At 45.6% G+C, this 19,816-nt stretch overlaps 1 protein-coding gene across 1 annotated transcript in view; it reads left to right on the top strand.

The window, feature by feature from the left end:
* Window positions 1-19,816, top strand: part of med27 (mediator complex subunit 27) — a 55,596-nt gene that overhangs the window by 26,446 nt on the left and 9,334 nt on the right. The window contains exons 3-4 of the mRNA XM_076270746.1: window positions 1,296-1,426; window positions 18,080-18,173. Of these exons, the coding sequence (XP_076126861.1) occupies window positions 1,296-1,426; window positions 18,080-18,173 (225 nt within the window). The remainder of the gene's footprint in view (window positions 1-1,295; window positions 1,427-18,079; window positions 18,174-19,816) is intronic.

The raw sequence follows: 19,816 nt of genomic DNA, 5'->3' as shown, positions 1-19,816 counted from the left end.
CAGTGTGAAGTCAGTGTAAGGTGTCACTTAATCGACAGGCTAGTCGCAGCCTGTTCAGTCACATCACTGCTCTGTCACATTAGCAAGTCTCCAGTCTGTCATCTGGATCAGGTCTATGTAAGTACCCCAGAACTCTGTAAGTACCACAGAACTCTGTAAGTACCCCACAGACTCCTGTAAGTACCCCACAGACTCCTGTAAGTACCCCACAGACTCCTGTAAGTACCCCAGCACTATGTAAATACCCCAGAACTCTGTAAGTACCCCACAAACCCCTGCTGTTTCATCGCCGGCGGCTTCAGTTGAACAGTTGCGCTGCTGACTGCTGGCCTGTTGAGCAACACTAGCAGCTCCTTAATCATAATACAGTCAGGACACAAGACACCCTGCTGTAGTGACAACGGAAGCTGTCCAAGGTGCTGAAGAGACCTATTCAACTACATAGTCTGTCAACTACATAGCCTGCCATGAACAGCATTGCTTGCAATGTGCATTGGATTAAAAGCACTTGCCAAATAAATGATTGAATGTGGATGTATTTTGAATGTATTGTAAGTGTATTGTGACTGTAATGTCAATGCTTGGCTATTCTGTGCCTGTGGAGTGGAGCACTCACTCTGGTTGGCACATGCAAAATGGCCACTCAGGCTGCCAGGGCTGGTGTTGCTGGTGGCTAGGCAACCACTCATTAGTAGCAGGCTAGCAGCGCAGTCGTATGCTGGCGGTAATCTCATGCCAAGCTTGGAAAAGGGCCGTGAACAACAATGACAGGTGTTGAGTTTGAGGATTAAAAAGTATTAATTGACTTCCGAGTGCACGGAGTTGGCTTGTATTAAAGAAAATCACACATGGTGTTTAGGGCTATGCCATGATATATCCTCCATGATGTAGGGCCTACTGGGTGTCGTGCCATATCATATGTAGTATGATTTGCATTTTCCCTGGGATTTTCATTTCTGAAAAAAAAAATTCTACAGTGTTTTTAGCATGATTAACTTGTTAGGTAACTTAACTATAGGTAAGTATATGTTGATGGTCAGAACCAAAGATTCTAGAGCGGAGCTCTGTTCTAGAATCTTTGGTCAGAACTTTACTTTTTTGCAACTATGTTTATTTTTGCATGGATCTCAAGAGTCTTTGCTGATGTGATGTGAGGAAAAAAGATGGTATTGAAAAAAAGTCAATACTGCCAGTGTTAAAATATGTCAATACTGCAGGTGCTTTAGCCTTCTCTTGGTAAGCAGTTATGTCCTCTTGCTGATTGGTTTGCTTCCCATATGTCCTCCCTCCCACAGCTGCAGTACCACGCGGGATTGGCCTCCAGCCTGCTGAACCAGCAGTCACTCAAGCGCTCGGCCAATCAGATGGGACCTTCTGCCAAGAGGAGGCCCAAAGTCCAGCCTAGTGCCCTGGTCCTGCCACCACAGTAAGCCCAAGATTTACTTACCAGCTACACAGCACCCACCCAACATCTCGATAGTCGATACATCTCCCTAACATCGCTAAACACCAGCTCAACATGTCTCCACCATCTTTCTCTACATCTACCATCATTTCTATAGATCAACTCAACATGTCTATAGATCTACTCAACATTTCTATAGATCTACCATCATTTTCATAAATCAACTCAAAATGTCTATTGATCTACTCAACATTTCTATAGATCAGCTCAACATATCTATAGATCTACTCAACATTTCTATAGATCTACCATCATTTCCATAGGTCAACTCAAAATATCTATTGATCTACTCAACATTTCTATACATCAGCTCAACATATCTGTAGATCTACTCAACATTTCTATAGATCAATTCAACACGTCTATAGATCTACCCAGCTTCTCTCGAGCATCTTTACAGATCTACCCAACATCAACCCAAAATATCTCCAAACTCTACCCAAAATAACTCCAAGATCTATGTATCCAGCATCTGTATAGATCTACCCAAGCCACTGCCCTCGTCGCCAAAGTCCTCCACCTTTATAGCCCAGCACGTTTCTGATTCTACCAGATGGTGCTTTCTTTTGAAGTGATCCTCTCCCGACCACTCAGCCTTGGACACTCACCAGTATGCTTGACTACGATGGCAAGAAGACTCCTTTCAACCCACCCATGAATGGCAGTTTGTTTCCTTTTCCACTGCTACAGTTCTTTCCTTCTAACCAACAATGGTTCCTCTTGTTCTCCCCGACGTGAATCTACCCCTGTAGAGTGCGTGCGTGAGTGTGTGTGTGTGTGTGAGTGTGTGAGTGTGTGTGTGTGTGTGTGTGTGTGTGTGCGCCCTGCCATGGTTCCTGCCCCCTCTCATCCTACACGGCTCCTCTAGTGTCTTCTTCCCTCTCCTGTGTGTGTGTGTGTGTGTGTGTGTGTGTGTGTGTGTGTGTGTGTGTGTGATATTCCTCATCAAAGCACAGGGCACGGGGAGCCACTCGACTGAACCCTGCATATGGTGACAGCGGTGAGACGACTCTTTGTCTCTCAGGGGCCACAAAGGGCCCCGCCTGCCTGCTCGTCCACTCGCTTTGATACGAGAAAAGCAGGAGTGTGTTTTTGTGTGTCTGTGGAACGACAGAGACAAGTGGCTGAGACTGAGATGAAAAGAGGAGAGAGGGAGGGAGAGAGAGAGAGAGAGAGAGAGAGAGAGAGAGAAAGAAAGAATTGAGTTGATGGAGAGATTGAGAGAAGAGACTGAAGGGAGTTCTTTATTTTTTTTCCCTCAACATTTCAGTGTTTCAATGTGCTGTTGTATTGTTCTGCTTTGGAAACACTGTACCTACAGTCATGCTAATACAGCACATTGAAAATGAAAATGTGAATTGATAAGAGAGGGAGCAGTAGGGAGTGGAGGACAGAGAGAGAGAGAGAGAGAGAGAGAGAGAGACAGAGAAAAGAGAGAGGTATGGAGGTCTGGGGCCCCAGCTGGCATAGTGAGTTTTTGTTTGTCACTCTGTGTTTGTGTGTGTGTGTTATGTGTGTACACACACACACACACACACACACACATGCTTTCGTATTGCACACACACAGGCTTTCATGCATATGGAGATTGAGTGTTGATTTGTGTGTGTGTCATGAAAAGAGTTCTATTAACAGAAAGCAAACAGAGAGCCAACTCTCCAAGCATGTGTTGAGATTTGAGGCGAGTCCGGTGTGAGATTGCAGGGTTTTTAAATGGCAGGCGCTGCCCTTGGATGGGAGCTCAGGCTCAGCTGACCTCCCCACACAGCAGGAAGAGGAAAAACCTCCTCCACTCCAAAATGTCAGATCTGGCGCTCAAGATTTTTGGGTGCCATTTTGGCCGCGTGTTCCCTCGGTACTGGAGTTGCGAGCGAGGCTGGGGTGTGTGCGTGTGCGTGTGCGTGTGCGTGTGCGTGTGCGCGTGCGTGTGTGTGCGCGTGCGTATGTTTGTGCATGTGTGGTTGTGTGTGTGTGAGGCGGCCGTGGCCGGCTGGGATTGACAGGAAAATATCAATAATGGTAATAATAACCAGGAGCTGTCATGGCAGATCTTCCCTGAGTGCGGCTGCTCCAGACTGGCCTGCTTTTCTGACAGGACTTTAGGGATCGCTAATGGCCCAGCACTGCGCGTGGGTGGGAGAGTGTGTTTGTGTGTCTGTCTAGGTGTGTGTGTGTGTGGCTGAGTGTGTGTGTGTGTGTGTGTGTGTGTGTGTGTGTGTGTGTGTGTGTGTGTGTGTGTGTGTGCATGCACGCGTGCATGCGCATGTCTGTGAGTGTGTGTGTGTTTGTTTGTGTGTGTTTGTCAAGGGTGGGGGTGCTGAGGTGTACCACAAGGTGAAGGGTGGTGTGGCTGTGTGTGTAGGGGGTTGGAGTCTCTGCTGTCGAACGTCGCTCGCTGTCCTGATGAATTTGCCGTTTCTAAAAGGAGCAGGCCATGAATTATGCAGCCCAACCTTCATGTGGGCTAGCTTTTAAGAGCACACACACACACACACACACACACACACACTCTCTGCATTGCCAGCTTTTTTACCCTTGGAGCCGGTGCAGAAATGCCATGTATTGCTGAACCCAGGAAAATAAAAACTAGTCTCTCTCACCCCACCACACCCCACCCCACCCCACCCCACCACCACATCTCACCCCACCACACCTTACCCCACCCCACCACACAACCACACCACACCACACCCCACCACACCTTACCACACCTCACCCCACCACACAACCACACCACACCACACCCCACCACACCACGGCTCCCTCACCTCAAAGATCGCCATCCTCTCCAAAAACACACACATGCTCCCTGGAATCCCGATACAGTAGTACAAGCGAGTTACGATCAGCTGTGACTGGGCAGGTGCGATGTGTTGTGCAGAGGCAATGTGTTGTGCAGAGGCGATGTGTTGTGCAGAGGCGATGTGTTGTGCAGAGGCAATGTGTTGTGCAGGTGCGATGTGTTGTGCAGAGGCGATGTGTTGTGCAGAGGCGATGTGTTGGGTATGAGTTTAGACAGTGCGCTAACATAGAGGCGATGTGTTGTGCAGAGGCGATGTGTTGGGTATGAGTTTAGACAGTGCGCTAACATAGTCACACTCCATACACCTGAGGACCAGTGAGCAGCATATCCTATCCTATCATTTAGGACACGCAGGAGCAGGACTCCATATCCTATCATTTAGGAAACGCAAGACTTTATATCCTATCATTTAGCAAACGCAGGACTTTATATCCTATAATTTATCCTATCTATCATTGGGCAGCCGTGGCCTACTGGTTAGCACTCTGGACTTGTAACCGGAGGATTGCCGGTTTGAGCCCCGACCAGTAGGCATGGCTGAAGTGCCCTTGAGCAAGGCACCTAACCCCTCACTGCTCCCCAAGCGCCGCTGTTGATGCAGGCAGCTCACTGCGCCGGGATTAGTGTGTGCTTCACCTCACTGTGTGTTCACTGTGTGTTCACTGTGTGCTGAGTGTGTTTCACTAATTCACGGATTGGGTTAAATACAGAGACCAAATTTCCCTCACGGGATCAAAAGAGTATATATACTTATACTTATACTATTTAGGAAATGCAGGACTCCATATCCTATCATTGAGGAAGCGCAGGACTTTATATCCTATCATTTAGGAAACGCAGGACTTTATATCCTATCATTGGGGAAGCGCAGGACTTTATATCCTATCATTTAGGACATGCAGGACTCCATATCCTATCATTGAGGAAGCGCAGGACTTTATATCCTACCATTTAGGGAGAATCTCCAGTGCTTTGCTATGGGAAACGCAGGACTCCATATCTGATCCGCTGTTGCTGTCGGGGAGTTTTCATGCTTATGAAGCGACCGCTCTCCAAGGGAGAGATAACCCCGATTGTCTGTTCGTTACCAGCCTCGGCAGGAGTTTTTGGCAGGAAGCACGAACCCGTTACCAGCCTCGGCAGGAGTTTTTGGCAGGAACCACGAACCATGACTGATGCCGAGTACATGACCTTTTTTTGCTGCCTTCTCTTTTTTTATGACAGGTTCCCGACCACAGGGAGGGGGAGGGGACGTGAGACAGATAGCAGGGTTTTGAACCATTTACAGTCACTCTCCTTTCCACTCCATCTTTGAATTTGAATCTATAATGAAAGAAATACTCAAAAGCGAATGGCAGTAATACATGATGCCATATCATATGCACTGTAGGTACAGCTTTGAACAAGCACAACTTTATGGTATTTCCCAGTATGGCTTGTGCATAAGCACCACACAGCAAGGAAATAACTTACATCATACAGCATAGGTTACTAAGGTTATAAGCATCATATAAACATCATAGGTTACTAAGGTTATAAGCATCATAACAGCATAGGTTACTAAGGTTATAAACATCATATAAACATCATAGGTTACTAAGGTTATAAACATCATAACATCATAGGTTACTAAGGTTATAAACATCTTAAACATCATAGGTTACTAAGGTTATAAACATCATATAAACATCATAGGTTACTAAGGTTATAAACATCATATAAACATCATAGGTTACTAAGGTTATAAACATCATAACATCATAGGTTACTAAGGTTATAAACATCTTAAACATCATAGGTTACTAAGGTTATAATTTACTACTAAGGTTATAAACATCAACTGAATGTCATAGGCTACTAAGGCTATACACATAAGCATCATTAATTAATAAATTAAACAGCTTGGTATTTTATCCTATTTAACTTGCTAGGCATGTATACCAACTTATAGTTTGTGTATAAAGTATTGGATTATTATGTGAAAAAGGGTAAATATTGCATTAAAATAATGTAATGTGTATTATGTATAATATGACACAATGGACATATTGTGAGAATGCCACCTCAGTCAGTAGCTAGCTGGAGGTTCCCCTAACCAGCCAGTCAACCAGCTGATCCAAAAGCCAGCTTGGGCCTCTCAGCCTGATCACAGTTATAATTGGTTTCTTTTGTGTTCATCAAATCATCATTCTCCTTCAAGCATTCACGTTTTTATTTTTACTGCCAAAAACTGAAATTAGATCATTTTGTCTGTGATCAGCTTTTTAAAAGGTCCAGCACAGGATGTGACACGCAGGATGTGACACACAGGATGTTTAATAGACGCCATAAATTATGTAGTGAGTTACTTACACGTGAAATGTGTGTTGGACTTAATGCAATTTGCCCCTGACCTTGTACAATTCCCCGGAATTGTAGATGGTTTCGCTCCATTCCTCATCCCGGATCAGTATCCGGTGGGATGAAGTCAGTTTCAGCCCCATGAACTGCACAAGCTCCAGTTCTCCTGTGACTGATCTCTCACTGAACCTTGGGAGATAGCAGATAGCCAATTAGCATCTTGTTCTCTGATGTATGCAGCGTAGGCCTCTGTCGATCCAAGCAAGGTGTGTGTGTGTGTGTGTGTGTGTGTGTGTGTGTGTGTGTGTGTGTGTGTGTGTGTGTGTGTGTGTGTGTGTGTGCGTGTGCGTGTGTGCGTGTGCGTGTGTGTGCATGTGCGCGCATGTGTGTATGTGCATGTGTGTACGTGTGTGTGTGTGTGTAGACGCATTTGTGTTGGTGAATGTGTGTGTGTGTGTGTGGCCAGGGTGTGTTCACGCATATGTGTGATGAGTAATCTCCAAAAACTGGGTTCATGCTGAATCTAATCATCTCTTGTCCAGATCCTCTCCGCCTTCACATGACAGAGCTGACAGCTGTCAGCAATCTGCTAGGGAGGACATGTTGCGCTGCGTAGTACACATTTGCACCAACGTACACTTTCACGTGTATATAGTTTGTATATTTCTTTGTTTTTAAATGTTAAATGGATTGCATTTATACATCTTTTTTCGACTCCTGCAAGCACCCAAAGCGCTTTACAATATCATGCCTCACATTCAGTCAAGTAGGAGAAAAATAGAGACCGCACTCAGGGGCTGAGAGATATTCAAGGCTGTGTTCAAAGTGCCGAAACAGCGTTACAGGCCATGAAAAACAATAATAAGCATAAGTATATATACTCTTTTGATCCGGATATTTGGTCTCTGCATTTATCCCAATCCGAGAATTAGTGAATACACAGTGAGGTGAAGCACACACTAATCCCGGTGCAGTGAGCTGCCTGCTACAGCGGCGCTCGGGGAGCAGTGAGGGGTTAGGTGCCTTGCTCAAGGGCACTTCAGCTGTGGTCCTACTGCTCGGGGATTGACCCGGCAACACAAGCCCGAAGCCCTAACCAGTAGGCCACAGCTGCCCCATAATAGACAAACGTTTCAGGCCTAGCCCATCATCAGTGTCTCAATTTCGATTTCAACCTTCCAGTTTCTGGACGACTCCTCTACCTCCTGATCCAGTGCCGCCTGTTTTATTAATAGTGAGCAATCATGAACATATAAATGTGCCTAAGTACTCTCACATGCCATTTTAATTTAATTTTAATTTAATTCATTAAATCTCTGGCACTTGCTGCGGCCCCACATGTCTCAGGCACTGTGCCAGAATTCAGGCTCGGGCCAGGCCATTTAGGATCGGGCCAGGCCATTTAGGATCGGAAAATAACTCCTTTTTTTTCTTTTTACACATTTATTACAACAACAAATGGTGGAATATTATTTGGGAGCAACTTAATAGCAAATGATTAAGTCATGTGAGATGTGATGTTATGATTTTACCCACTTATTACCATGACTCTACTCATTTGTTATTGATCTGTGCAGTAAAGTGCTGCTGAAGCTCCACAGAGTGCTGTGCGCTACAGTACAAGTGCTATAATGCTGTCCCTTCCTGTTTGATACCTGACTGGAAAGCCACTACCAGCTGTGTGTGTGTGTGTGTGTGCGTGTGTGTGTGTACTGTGTGTGTGTGTGTGTGTGTACTGTATGTACTGTGTGTGTGTGTGTAGATGTGTGTATGTACTGTGTGTGTGTGTGTGTGTGTGTGTGTGTGTGTGTGTGTGTGTGTGTGTGTGTGTGTGTGTGTGTGTGTGTGTGTTTGTGTGTGTACACACTTTATGTGTGTACTGTGTGTGTACACGGTATGTATGTACTGTGTGTGTGTGTGTGTGTGTGTATGTACTGTGTGTGTGTGTACACACTGTATGTGTGTACTGTGTGTGTGTGTGTGTATGTGTGTACTGTGTGTGTGTGTGTGTGTGTGTGTGTGTGTGTGTGTGTGTGTGTGTGTGTGTGTGTGTACACACTGTATGTGTGTACTGTGTGTGTACTGTGTGTGTGTGTGTGTGTGTGGGGCCCAAGGTGCCCTTGGAGTGGAGCATGCTGGTGTAGTGTTAGTGAGTTGACCCGTGACGGACGGCGTCGGCGGAGGAAAGCTAGGATGTGGTGCTGATGTCCTTGTCGGATAGATGCAGAGTGGCAGAGGGGGAGAGTGCCGCTGTCAGGTCCGAGCTGCTCCACTCACGTCAGGAGGGGTCGCCTGCAGATCTCACAGGACCGGGACCAGGGTGGACCGCTGTGGACATGTGTGTGCACGCACACACACACACACACACACACACACACATACACTCTGCCATACACACACACACACACACACACACACATACACACACACTCTGCCATACACACACCCACACACACACACACACACACAAACACACACACACACTGCCATACACACACACACACACACACAGCCATACACACACACACACACACACACACACACACCCACAGACAGCCACAAAAATACACACATACACAGCCACGCCCTCATGCACATGCAATGTACAGTATATACACTCACACCTATACATATTTACACACACACACACAAAATGAGGAGAAACATTAAAGTTACAATGCAGAGGAGACCTTAGGTAACAATAAAAACAACAACAATAAAAACCATAATGCAGAACAGACCTTCGGTAACAACTACTACAACAATAAGATAATGCGTTCCGAATAAATAAATAAACCTGAAGGTCTGGGCATTCTGGCTTAGGTAGAAATAGGATTTTTATGAAGTAATCATTTCTGTTCTCTTCTAATTATTGAGTTCTAATTAGCATTTGTTATACTCTTACACCTATGCACAACTTTGAATGAATGGCAATCAGCCAAGACATTGCAAACATGACTGTTACTGTACGTACACACCGCTGCCGACTTGAGCTTCCAAAGAAGCTCGGGTCGCCCTGTCAAGGACGCTTGTCAAAAAAGTCCAGGGAAGCTTTGGACGCTTTGGCCGCTCTGACGTGACAGCATTTTACGTTCGATCATGTTCTATCTTAATACTTTATTTAAAGGCCGTCTATTCTGATTGGTTGCTGGTCGTGGTCGCAGAACCGAGTCATTGCTCATTACCATAAAGTTGACTTACTTTCAACTTTCTGCTTCGCTCAAGACGCCCAAAAGGCGGCGCCGACGGATTTGCCGCTTCTGGCAGCTGAGAGAAAATGAATGACTTCCTTAATCTTTGGAAGCTCAAGTCGGCGGCGGTGTGTACGTACAGTTAGACATGTAGTTTATAACAATGCAATAGCCTTATAACACTGCAGAAACACACATACTTACATAATTGCTTTTTTTTCCCCCAAAATATGTCTCTGTATGATTTTGTTGCCGTTTTGTGGCCTCCACTGATTGGGAAAAAGATCAGTCATAAAACTTTATAAAAAAAAACATCATAAAACTTTATGCAAATAGAGTTGTTCGTCAGTCAAAGCCCATCAGACCTGTGACCCTCTCTTCAGTAGATCTTTCTGCAGAATTCTAATAACCACGATGAATAAAGTGCAGTTCATTTGGTGGACAGTTGTGGACAGCGGTGTGAGTGTGTGTGTGTGTGTGTGTGTGTGTGTGTGTGTGTGTGAGAGTGTGTGTGAGAGAGAGAGATTTCAGTCCCTGGCGCTAGGGGCTGCGGTGGTAATTAGTGCGCCTCATTCATGTCGGCGCAGCGCGGCAAAGCCAGCGTACACTCGGCGCTTTTGTTTGCTCTGTAAATTAGGGCCGGATTAGCGTCCACTCACACACACACACACACACACTCCCACTATGCTCCTGACAATGCAATTGATTCAATTACGGCGTCTTTGGACACGCCGGCACAAATGAGTGTGCCGCTGGTCAAGGGGTGTCCTCTTTCAGGTCCTCTTTCAGTGCTGCACTGCGGCAGAGTACAGTAGAGAGAGAGAGAGAGAGAGAGAGAAGAGAGAGAGAGAGAGAGAGAGAGAGAGAGCTCTGAACGGTGAGTGCTTCAGTCATGGGTGATCCCTGATTAGTGAAAAAAAAAGAGAGAGAGAGAGAGAGAGAGAGAGAGATGGGGGTGGGAGGGGGGGTCCACGTTGATCTGAATTCATCTCACCCCTCCATGCAGTCTCCAGCAAAGGGCTATTTGATCACTTTGTAGCATCAATCATACCATGGGGGGAGAAAAAGAGTGCCACACTACACACCAAAGCAACACTGAACAAATGTCAGATTGTTTTCCTGAAAATGTCAGTCCGTGTACATTTTTTTTGGAGGTATGTATGCGTGCGTTTTTTTTTTCTCTCTGTGCTGTTCTTTCATGTGCTTTCTGTCGAAGACGTCAATTTTTTTTCCACCCCTTTCTCAAGTAGCGGCACGTTGATAAGAGCACCTTTTCATCATCTTCGCTGGCTAATAATGTTTAAACATTAGCATTCAAGACACTCTTGAGTGTGGATTCTTAAACTGTGTAACAGAAACCTCCCCTATGCCTACATATCCGCAGAGCATTCATTAACTTTGCATTTCAATCACAAGGTTGATAGAAAAACCCTTAATGACTAGCGCTGCAGAATGGCTTCTGTTGCAGGCCCTCTCCTTTTAGGCTGGTGCCCAGGCTCAGTATGAGTACAGGCCCCTTGTGCTTTGCTCTGTATAATCTATATTATTCTCTCCTCATATTACAATGTGTGTGTGAGTGTGTGTGTGTGTGTGTGTCGGGGGGGGGGGTCACTTGTGAGTGGATCACAAGCAGGAGTGAATGTTAAGCAGACCAGGCGGTGTGATGTGTTTCTCAGCTGCGTTTAAACAGTAACCGCAGCTGCTAGCTGGCTGGGCTGGACTTTCCCTGTCCGACACCTCCCTCAATGGCCAGCGTCGTCTTTAAAGACCTCGTAAATTGCTATAAAGCCCAATGTGTGTACAGCCTGTCTGCGTAATCGAGTCAGTGGCTTCGACGGGCTTTTATATCAGATGGTTATTGGTCTCAGGAGTGAGACAGAGAACGGGCGATTTGCTTTTATGTTGCCTCATTATTGCATTTACGATGATCGGATGTTCCTGTTTAATGCACTCCTCTGATGCACTCCCGATCACTTTTTTTTCTCCAAAATCACGTTTCCTTTTTTTTATCAGCTCTTTGTCTCCTCCTTTCTCTTTGTGTGTGTGTGTGTGTATGTGTGTGTGTGTACGTGTGTGTGTTTACGTGGGTGTGGGTGTGTGTGTGTGTGTGTGAGAGAGAGAGAGAAAGATCCTACAGCATGTGTACATGAATGACTAATACCGCTTTAGTGTGGTGTGTGTGTGTGTAAGTTGGAGTGACAGTCTCTACAAAAGACTCGTAACAAACAGAGGCGTCTGTCCCCAGGTGATTCGGTGCCGCTGAATGGGAGCGGTTGGAACCCACATGGCGAAGGCAGCACTGGGAACAAGGATGCATACATACATACACACACACACACACACCCACACACACACACACACACACACACACACACACACACACACACACACACCAGCACACATACGCACACACACACACACACACACACACACACACACACACACACACACACAGAGAGAGAGAGAGCTCAAGTCATTCTGCACAGGCCTGCCTTTGTTTGCCCTTCCTCTCATGTTGGAACCCATTGCCCATGTGTGTGTGTGTGTGTGTGTGTGTGTGTGTGTGTGTGAGTGAGAGAGAGAGAGAGTGTGTAGATTCTGTAGGACCGGCACCATAACAAGCAATTAAAAATATGTTAATTGTGTGGTCCGTGGTGGGCTTCAGGGAGGCTTTGCTTGAAAGGAGGAAGCTCCGTTGGGCTTGGGCCACGCTGGTACTCTCTCAGTCTATCCAGCGTGATGACAGCTTCCTGTGTGTGTGTGTGTGTGGGTCTGTGTGTGTGGGTCTGTGTGTGTGTGTGTGTGTGTGTGTGTGTGGGTCTGTGTGTGTGTGTGTGTGTGTGTGTGTGTGTGTGTGTGTGGGTCTGTGTGTGTGTGTGTGCGTGGGTCTGTGTGTGTGTGTGTGTGTGTGTGTATGGGTCTGCGTGTGTGTGTGTGTGTGTGTGTTTGGGTCTGTGTGTGTGTGTGTGTGTGTGTGTGTGGGTCTGTGTGTGTGTGTGTGTGTGTGTGTGTGTGTGGGTCTGGGTCTGTGGGTCTGTGTGTGTGTGTGTGTGTGTGTGTGTGTGTATGGGTCTGTGTGTGTGTGTGTGTGTGTGTGTGTGTATGGGTCTGTGTGTGTGTGTGGGTCTGTGTGTGTGTGTGTGTGGGTCTGTGTGGGTCTGTGTGTGTGTGTGTCTGTGTCTGTCTGTGTGTGTGTGTGTGTGTAGCAGAGTCTCCAGATGGCTATGCAGATGTGTGTCTCAATGCTGTAACTATTGTAGTATCAATGCATTTGGATTGTGAGACGTCAGATCCAGATATTATAGGCCTAGAGGCTTGTGGCTCGGGTGAGATTGCTGGATTCCTATGTATCGTGTGTGTGTGTGTGTGTGTGTGGGGTATGTCCCTGACACAGCAGGATTCATGCACTCTAGATCGTCTAGACGATTCAGAACAGTGCCCTTGTTACACCTCGACACTCTTTTGAAAAGAAAAGAAAAGGAAGCGCATTCAAAATGCTACATAAATTAATTAAAATGGCTGTAAACAATGGACATAGAAGACAATAGAAAGCCCCAAGTGAGAAGTGTTCCAGAGGCACATGTACTCACACAGGAATCTCACACAAATACTGTACACACACACACACACACATACACACACACACACACACACACACAGACCCCCCCCACACACACACACACACAGAGAGACCCACACACACACACACACACACACACACACACACACACACACACACACACACACACTCACACAGACCCCCCCCCCCCACACACACACAGACACACACACACAGAGACACACACACACACACACAAACACACACACACACACACACACACACACACACATACACACACACACACACACACATACACACACACACACACAAAGCATGTTTATTCAACATGTGTCCGGTGTGTTGAATGATGTGTTTCGTTTTTGGAGATGAAGGTTGTTGCACCTCACTGATGAGCTCCCCATGGCGATACCTTAAAGCAAGTCGAGTCTTGTGTGTAAGTGTACGAGTGTGTGTGTGTGTGTGTGTGTGTGTGTGTGTACGTGTACGAGTGTGTGTGTAAGTGTACGAGTGTGTGTGTGTGTGTGTGTGTGTGTGTGTGTGTGTGTGTGTGTGTGTGTGTGTGTGTGCACGTGTGTGTGCACGCGAGAGTTCCTCCTACAGCGCTGCTGTAATTACAGAGCCTCTCCGATCGCCGCTCAGCATTCCTGTAGCCAATAAAATGCCATGGCCATCCCCTCCCCTCCGCCTTGCCCAAATGCGGTCCGACAGCATGGTTAGCCTTGTCCGGCACGCTCAGGCTTCGCCTCTAATCACACACCAACCTCCGTGTCCGTCTCTGTCCAGCTGGGTACAGGCTGAGCGTATCAGTGTTGTGTCCCTTCCCAATATGGCGTCTAATTATTATTATTATTATTATTATTATTATTATTATTATTATTATTATTGGATTACCTGTGAATGTGATTTCCATTCAGAATGCTCTCTGCAGCTGTGAATAACTTTGTTGAATATTTCATGATGTCTTCTTGTTATTCCACCTGATTACTGAATGCATGGGAGGAGCAGACGTAGAGATATCAGTGGACAAACTCACTCTGGGCTGTGGGTGCTCATGCAAAACAAGTGGTGTGGGAGTGTGTGAATATGAACAGTACGTGTGTGTGGGTGTCCGCGTGTGTGTGGGTGTCCCCGTGTGTGTGTGTTACGTCTGCAGATAAATGCCACGTGCCCTTACCCTCCTCAGCTCACCTTCGCAGCTCTAATAGGACTTTGATGCACACACCAGGGTGAACTACCCAGGTGCTGTGTGTGTGTGTGTACGTGTACGTGTACGTGTGTGGGGGTGTGTGTGTGTGTGTGTGTGTACGTGTACGTGTGTGTGTGTGTGTGTGTGTACGCATGTGTGTACGCGTGTGTGCGTGCGTGTGTGTGTGTGTACGTGTACGCGTATGTAGGCGTGTGCATGTGTGTGTGTGTGTACGTGTGTGTGTACGTGTATGTACGCGTATGTAGGCGCGTGTGTGCGTGCGTGTGTGTGTGCGTACACGCTTGAGTGGATCTATAGGAGCTGAGCATCTAGTCTGTTGCCCTGAGAAGAGACTGTGCAGGATTGCAGTGTTGCTCCTTTCTTCTTAACTTTCAACTGACTTTACAAACTTGTTTCCCAGTGGCCAGCACACTTTCTTTACAAATGATTCCCTCCCTTTCGTGTGCAGCTGGAGCCCCTGAAGTGTATCGACGGCCACCGGCCAGGGAGCTTTTCATTAAACCCTGATTAGCATAGCGACGTAGCCGTAGCATTGAACCAGGGACGGCTGCTGGACCACTCAGGGCTTTTTTGCTGACGCCAGTCGAGACGGGCAGTGTGTGTGTGTTTGTGTGTGTGTGTGTGTGTGTGTGTGTGTGTGAGGTGTCGGGAGAGCACCCCGAGCAAGCGCTGGTGCTTTTGGGGAAGTCAGGGCAGGTTGAAGTGGAAGCGCTATAGGCACACACACACACACACACACACACACACACACACACACACCCTCACCCCATCCTTGTTCTCTGATGCTAATAATGGCTGGCTGGCCGATTGATGTCTTCATGTGGTGACATTCAGGCTGATCTGCTGCCTCCCACCGGGAGAGGGATTTAATTTAAGATTTACTTAAAGATTTAATAATTTCCTTTAAGTACGCATACTGAGCATCAGGATGCTCTGGGTCTCCTGTCTTTACAGTACTCATGTGTCTTTTCTATGCAGTCAAAAATTTAATATTTGATGTCTTTTCTCTTGATACATAATAATAATGCATTTTATTTAAGGGGCGTCTTTCTCAACACTCAAGGTCACCTTACAAAATCCACAATAAAACACACAGTCCATCAAACAAGCAATCAGAAAAACAGGCAATAAAATAACATAATAATACTATCGTAAACGTGCTAATTACCAACCATTTCGTTTGAAAATTCTAAAACAACGTTTTTTAATACTTCAAAATAACATTTGTTAAATGAACTTTACATTTTTCAGTAGCCATAGGTGTGTAGATTTGAACAAAATCTAGTTTGGTTCTTACCGGGGCTTAGTGATGGGCTGGTGGGTACTTATTCCCAACCTTTCTCACTGCACATCAACGGTTAGCCCGAGAATGCTCGTCGTCGCAAATTCAAAATTCCACTGGAGCTCCAAGCGGATTTGTACACGCAGCCTTACAACACTGTTTACAGCTCTTCAAGTCACGGTAAAATGTAATTTTTGGTACATAGCTAATTTAGATAAACTTATGGTGTGGGTGCTTGCGTTTCTTTAGGGATCTGCCGTCTTGGTTTGTATAGAAATTAATATTAGGTGACACATCAGGGCTCTACGCTAACATTTTTTTCCAGGAACACTTGTGCGCCCAAGTTAAAAAATTTAGGAGCACAGACAAAAATCTGGGGGCACAGTCAGTTCTGTACTTAACTTACACATAATGTAACTTTACACTGCAGCCAACAGTTAAAGAACATCAGTGAATACTTTATTTTCAGTCCGGTCTATTTTTCTACATTTTGTTAATGTAAAATAATATAATGCATTGCCATATTTGCATATAGCCTGAAGTAGGCTATCCTGTGAAATGTAGGTCCCTAGGCCAATTTATTAATTTGTGAATCCACCTGTATCTAATCCTAATATGCCCATGGGTGACCTATCTGACTGCATACTGCCCAATGCTAGGCCTACTACTAAAACCGTGAATTTTCTCTTCCACAAAACCCAACATAGTCTAATCAGTGATATTTATATCTATTTCAAATATATCCATTGATGGGGGCAGTTGGCAAATGGTAGGCCTATGCATACTTTCGTTTTGCACTTCAGCTTGTATTCGGTGTAAAACAAACAAGCATGCATGGATGCCTGGAGTTGTCTGTAGCGTTCTCTCTGAAGAAAACGGGAGACTATTACGGGAGGCTACTTTTGTGCATGTTCGCTACAGCTATATTTTGCATATTGCACCCAATACATCAACTGGGCTAAAAGGCATGTTACCTTTTCCTTCTCTCACTGCCTTCTTAGAATCTCATCCTTTTCCTCATATATCCGATGAATTTGGTGGATTGAAGAAATTAGTTCTAGCCTACTTGGCATCTTGGATGGCTAGTCTAACTTTCCGCTTTTTCTGCGCATCCTTGAATTTGATAGAAGCAACTAGCGAGTCACAACGCGAAAACTGCTAACGTTGATGGGAGGTGTAGTTTTTATGCTATATTGGCGACGTGATTTCATGGTTCGCACCAGTAATGTTTTGCGATGTTGCGGTGTATTTTGTAGGCAAACATTGACTTGGCTAGAAGTCATTCGCACCAGTGCGCCTAAATATTTTTTTGAACTCGCACGCAATTATTTGTACTCGCATGTGCGAGTGAAATGGGCGCACTGTAGAGCCCTGCACATACACGTAAGAGGTTGGACATACGTGACAGTTGGTAATATATATATGACGTTCCTATAATTATACTACATAATAATACTATTAATAATAAGAGAACAAGAGAAAGGGTGTTATGTGTTGAATTCTGAATCTATGGCGTAAATAGAACCTCTAGAAGGGCTGTTTTTAGCACCTAACCTGACTTTAGCCACCCATTACTTATTTAGTTTTGTTTACCTATGGAGGAATTTTAGACTTCAAACTTCAAACTAGACTTCAAACTTTTAGGATTGCTAGTTCACTGGTCACTTTTCATGTCACGGTGAGTGAACACTGACCACTGCTTCTGATAGTTGTAGTATTTAAAAATCCTGCAGCGATGCTCTGGTGAATGCAGCTGCTGACCTGCCCAGGTAATCAATATGTGCGACTAGGAGTCACCTGTATTGGACTGGTAGCATTTGATCTGGGAGTGAATTCAAGGATGGACTAAAATACATTGAGTTGACACAAAGAGGCCGGTGTTAAGCGTTTACACGTGTCAATAGTATTGAGTTGGACCCAACACTCACACACCCAATATCTGCCTCCTAATGAAAAACAATTGACTTTGTATTGACAGCGGTCGAGACCCTTGGTCCGCTCATTTCTCTTTTTTTGGTGTAAATTGAAACATCAGCACCAACTCGTGTGTGTGTGTGTGTGTGTGTGTGTGTGTGTGTGTGTGTGTGTGTGTGTGTGTGTGTGTGTGTGTGTGTGTGTGTCTGTGTCTGTGTCTGTGTGTGTGTGTGTGTGTGTGTGTGTGTGTGTGTGTGTGTGTGTTTTAATGTCGCTCTCTTTCTTCTCCCTCAGGTACGTGGATGATGTGATCACCAGGATTGGGCGAATGTTCCCGGACATGACGATCGAGCTCTTCCGCCCCAACGGGACCTCAGCAGTGCTTCTGGTAAGGCGCTCTCATCATCACATATGCAGGGTACAACACACTACACTGGCATGCCAACCACTAGGAACTATACTGTAACCTCAGCAGTGCTTCTGGTAAGGCGCTCTCATCATCACATATGCAGGGTACAACACACTACACTGGCATGCCAACCACTAGGAACTATACTGTAACCCAGCATTTCTCAAACTGTGGATCGCGACCCACTACTGGGTCGCGGAGACATGCCAGGTGGGGCGCGAACTGACGTGAAAAACAGGAGTTTTTTATTCATTTTTTTTTATCTGTAGCCTGGGCCCAGTTAGCACCCGATGCACAATGGACGCACTGTGTTACCGCGTGTTATTCACAGGGAAGCGCTCGTGTCAAGGCAGCTTAGTTAGTCCCGACCTACATGAGATTTTGAACGTTGTTGTGAGAGTGGTGAATTTCATCAAAACCCGGCCCTTAAAAGCGCATCTATTCTCCGCACTTTGCGAAGAGATGGTAGCTGACCAAAAGGCTGTACTGTTTCACAGCGAGGCAAGGTGGCTTTCCCGAGGTAAAGTGCTGCCGCGTGTTTGAGCTCCGAGTCGCCTCTTCTTGGAGGAAGAGCGCATGTTTGAATCTGCAAGCACATTCACTAATGAACATTTCTTGACGAAGCTGGCCTATCTTAGCGATATATTTGATATATCTTAGCGATACATTTGAGTTAAATGTCCAGTTACAAGGCAAAGACAAGCACCTACCTCACCTAGCAAATAAGATTACTGCATTCACCAAAAAAACATGAGTATGGGACAGGCGCCTCGATCGCGACAGTATTATGCCTTTGAGATTTCTGAGCGAAATCGCTGAAACGTCTGATTGGGAGCCACTCTTGTGATTTCATGTATTAAACAGTAGGCCTACATCACATCCCTGCAAAGTTTATTTTAAAAATATTTCCCAACCAGCAGTGCTCAGTATGACTGGCTTATGGATCCATTTAATGCAGCATGTTGGTATTTCATTGATATTGTACAATGCTGTAAAATGGCCTATGCTTCCTAATATGTTGCTGGAAAACAGAATTATGTGTGTTATGTATTTATTTATTATTATATCTGCTGTACCAGCTGATTTTAACTCTGTTGAAGAGGATATATTTAGAACTTGTCATTATTTTAATAAATTTGACAATTTTAAGCTTGACCTACCACTTTCTTAGAGCAATGAGGGACAGGTGGGGCTCGAGAATGCCCCCTTGATCAAAGTGGGGAATGAAAGAAAAAGTTAGAGATCCACTGATCTAGTTTGTTAACTACCACAGTCACGAGTTGGAAAAAAGTTTGAGAAACACTGCTGTAACCTCAGCAGTGCTTTTGGTAAGGCGCTCTCATCATCACATATGCAAGGTACAACACACTACACTGGCATGCCAACCGCTAGGAACTATACTGTAACCTCAGCAGTGCTTCTGGTAAGGCGCTCTCATCATCACATATGCAAGGTACAACACACTACACTGGCATGCCAACCACTAGGAACTATACTGTAACCTCAGCAGTGCTTCTGGTAAGGCGCTCTCATCATCACATATGCAAGGTACAACACACTACACTGGCATGCCAACCACTAGGAACTATACTGTAACCTCAGCAGTGCTTCTGGTAAGTAAG

This window comes from Alosa pseudoharengus, unplaced genomic scaffold (assembly GCF_046254945.1).
Source record: "Alosa pseudoharengus isolate Yale_2024_CS ecotype anadromous, Long Island Sound unplaced genomic scaffold, YU_APseudo_1.1 YU_APseudo_1.1_scf_6, whole genome shotgun sequence".
Lineage (NCBI taxonomy): Eukaryota > Metazoa > Chordata > Actinopteri > Clupeiformes > Clupeidae > Alosa > Alosa pseudoharengus.
This window is presented reverse-complemented; position numbering and strand designations above follow the sequence as displayed.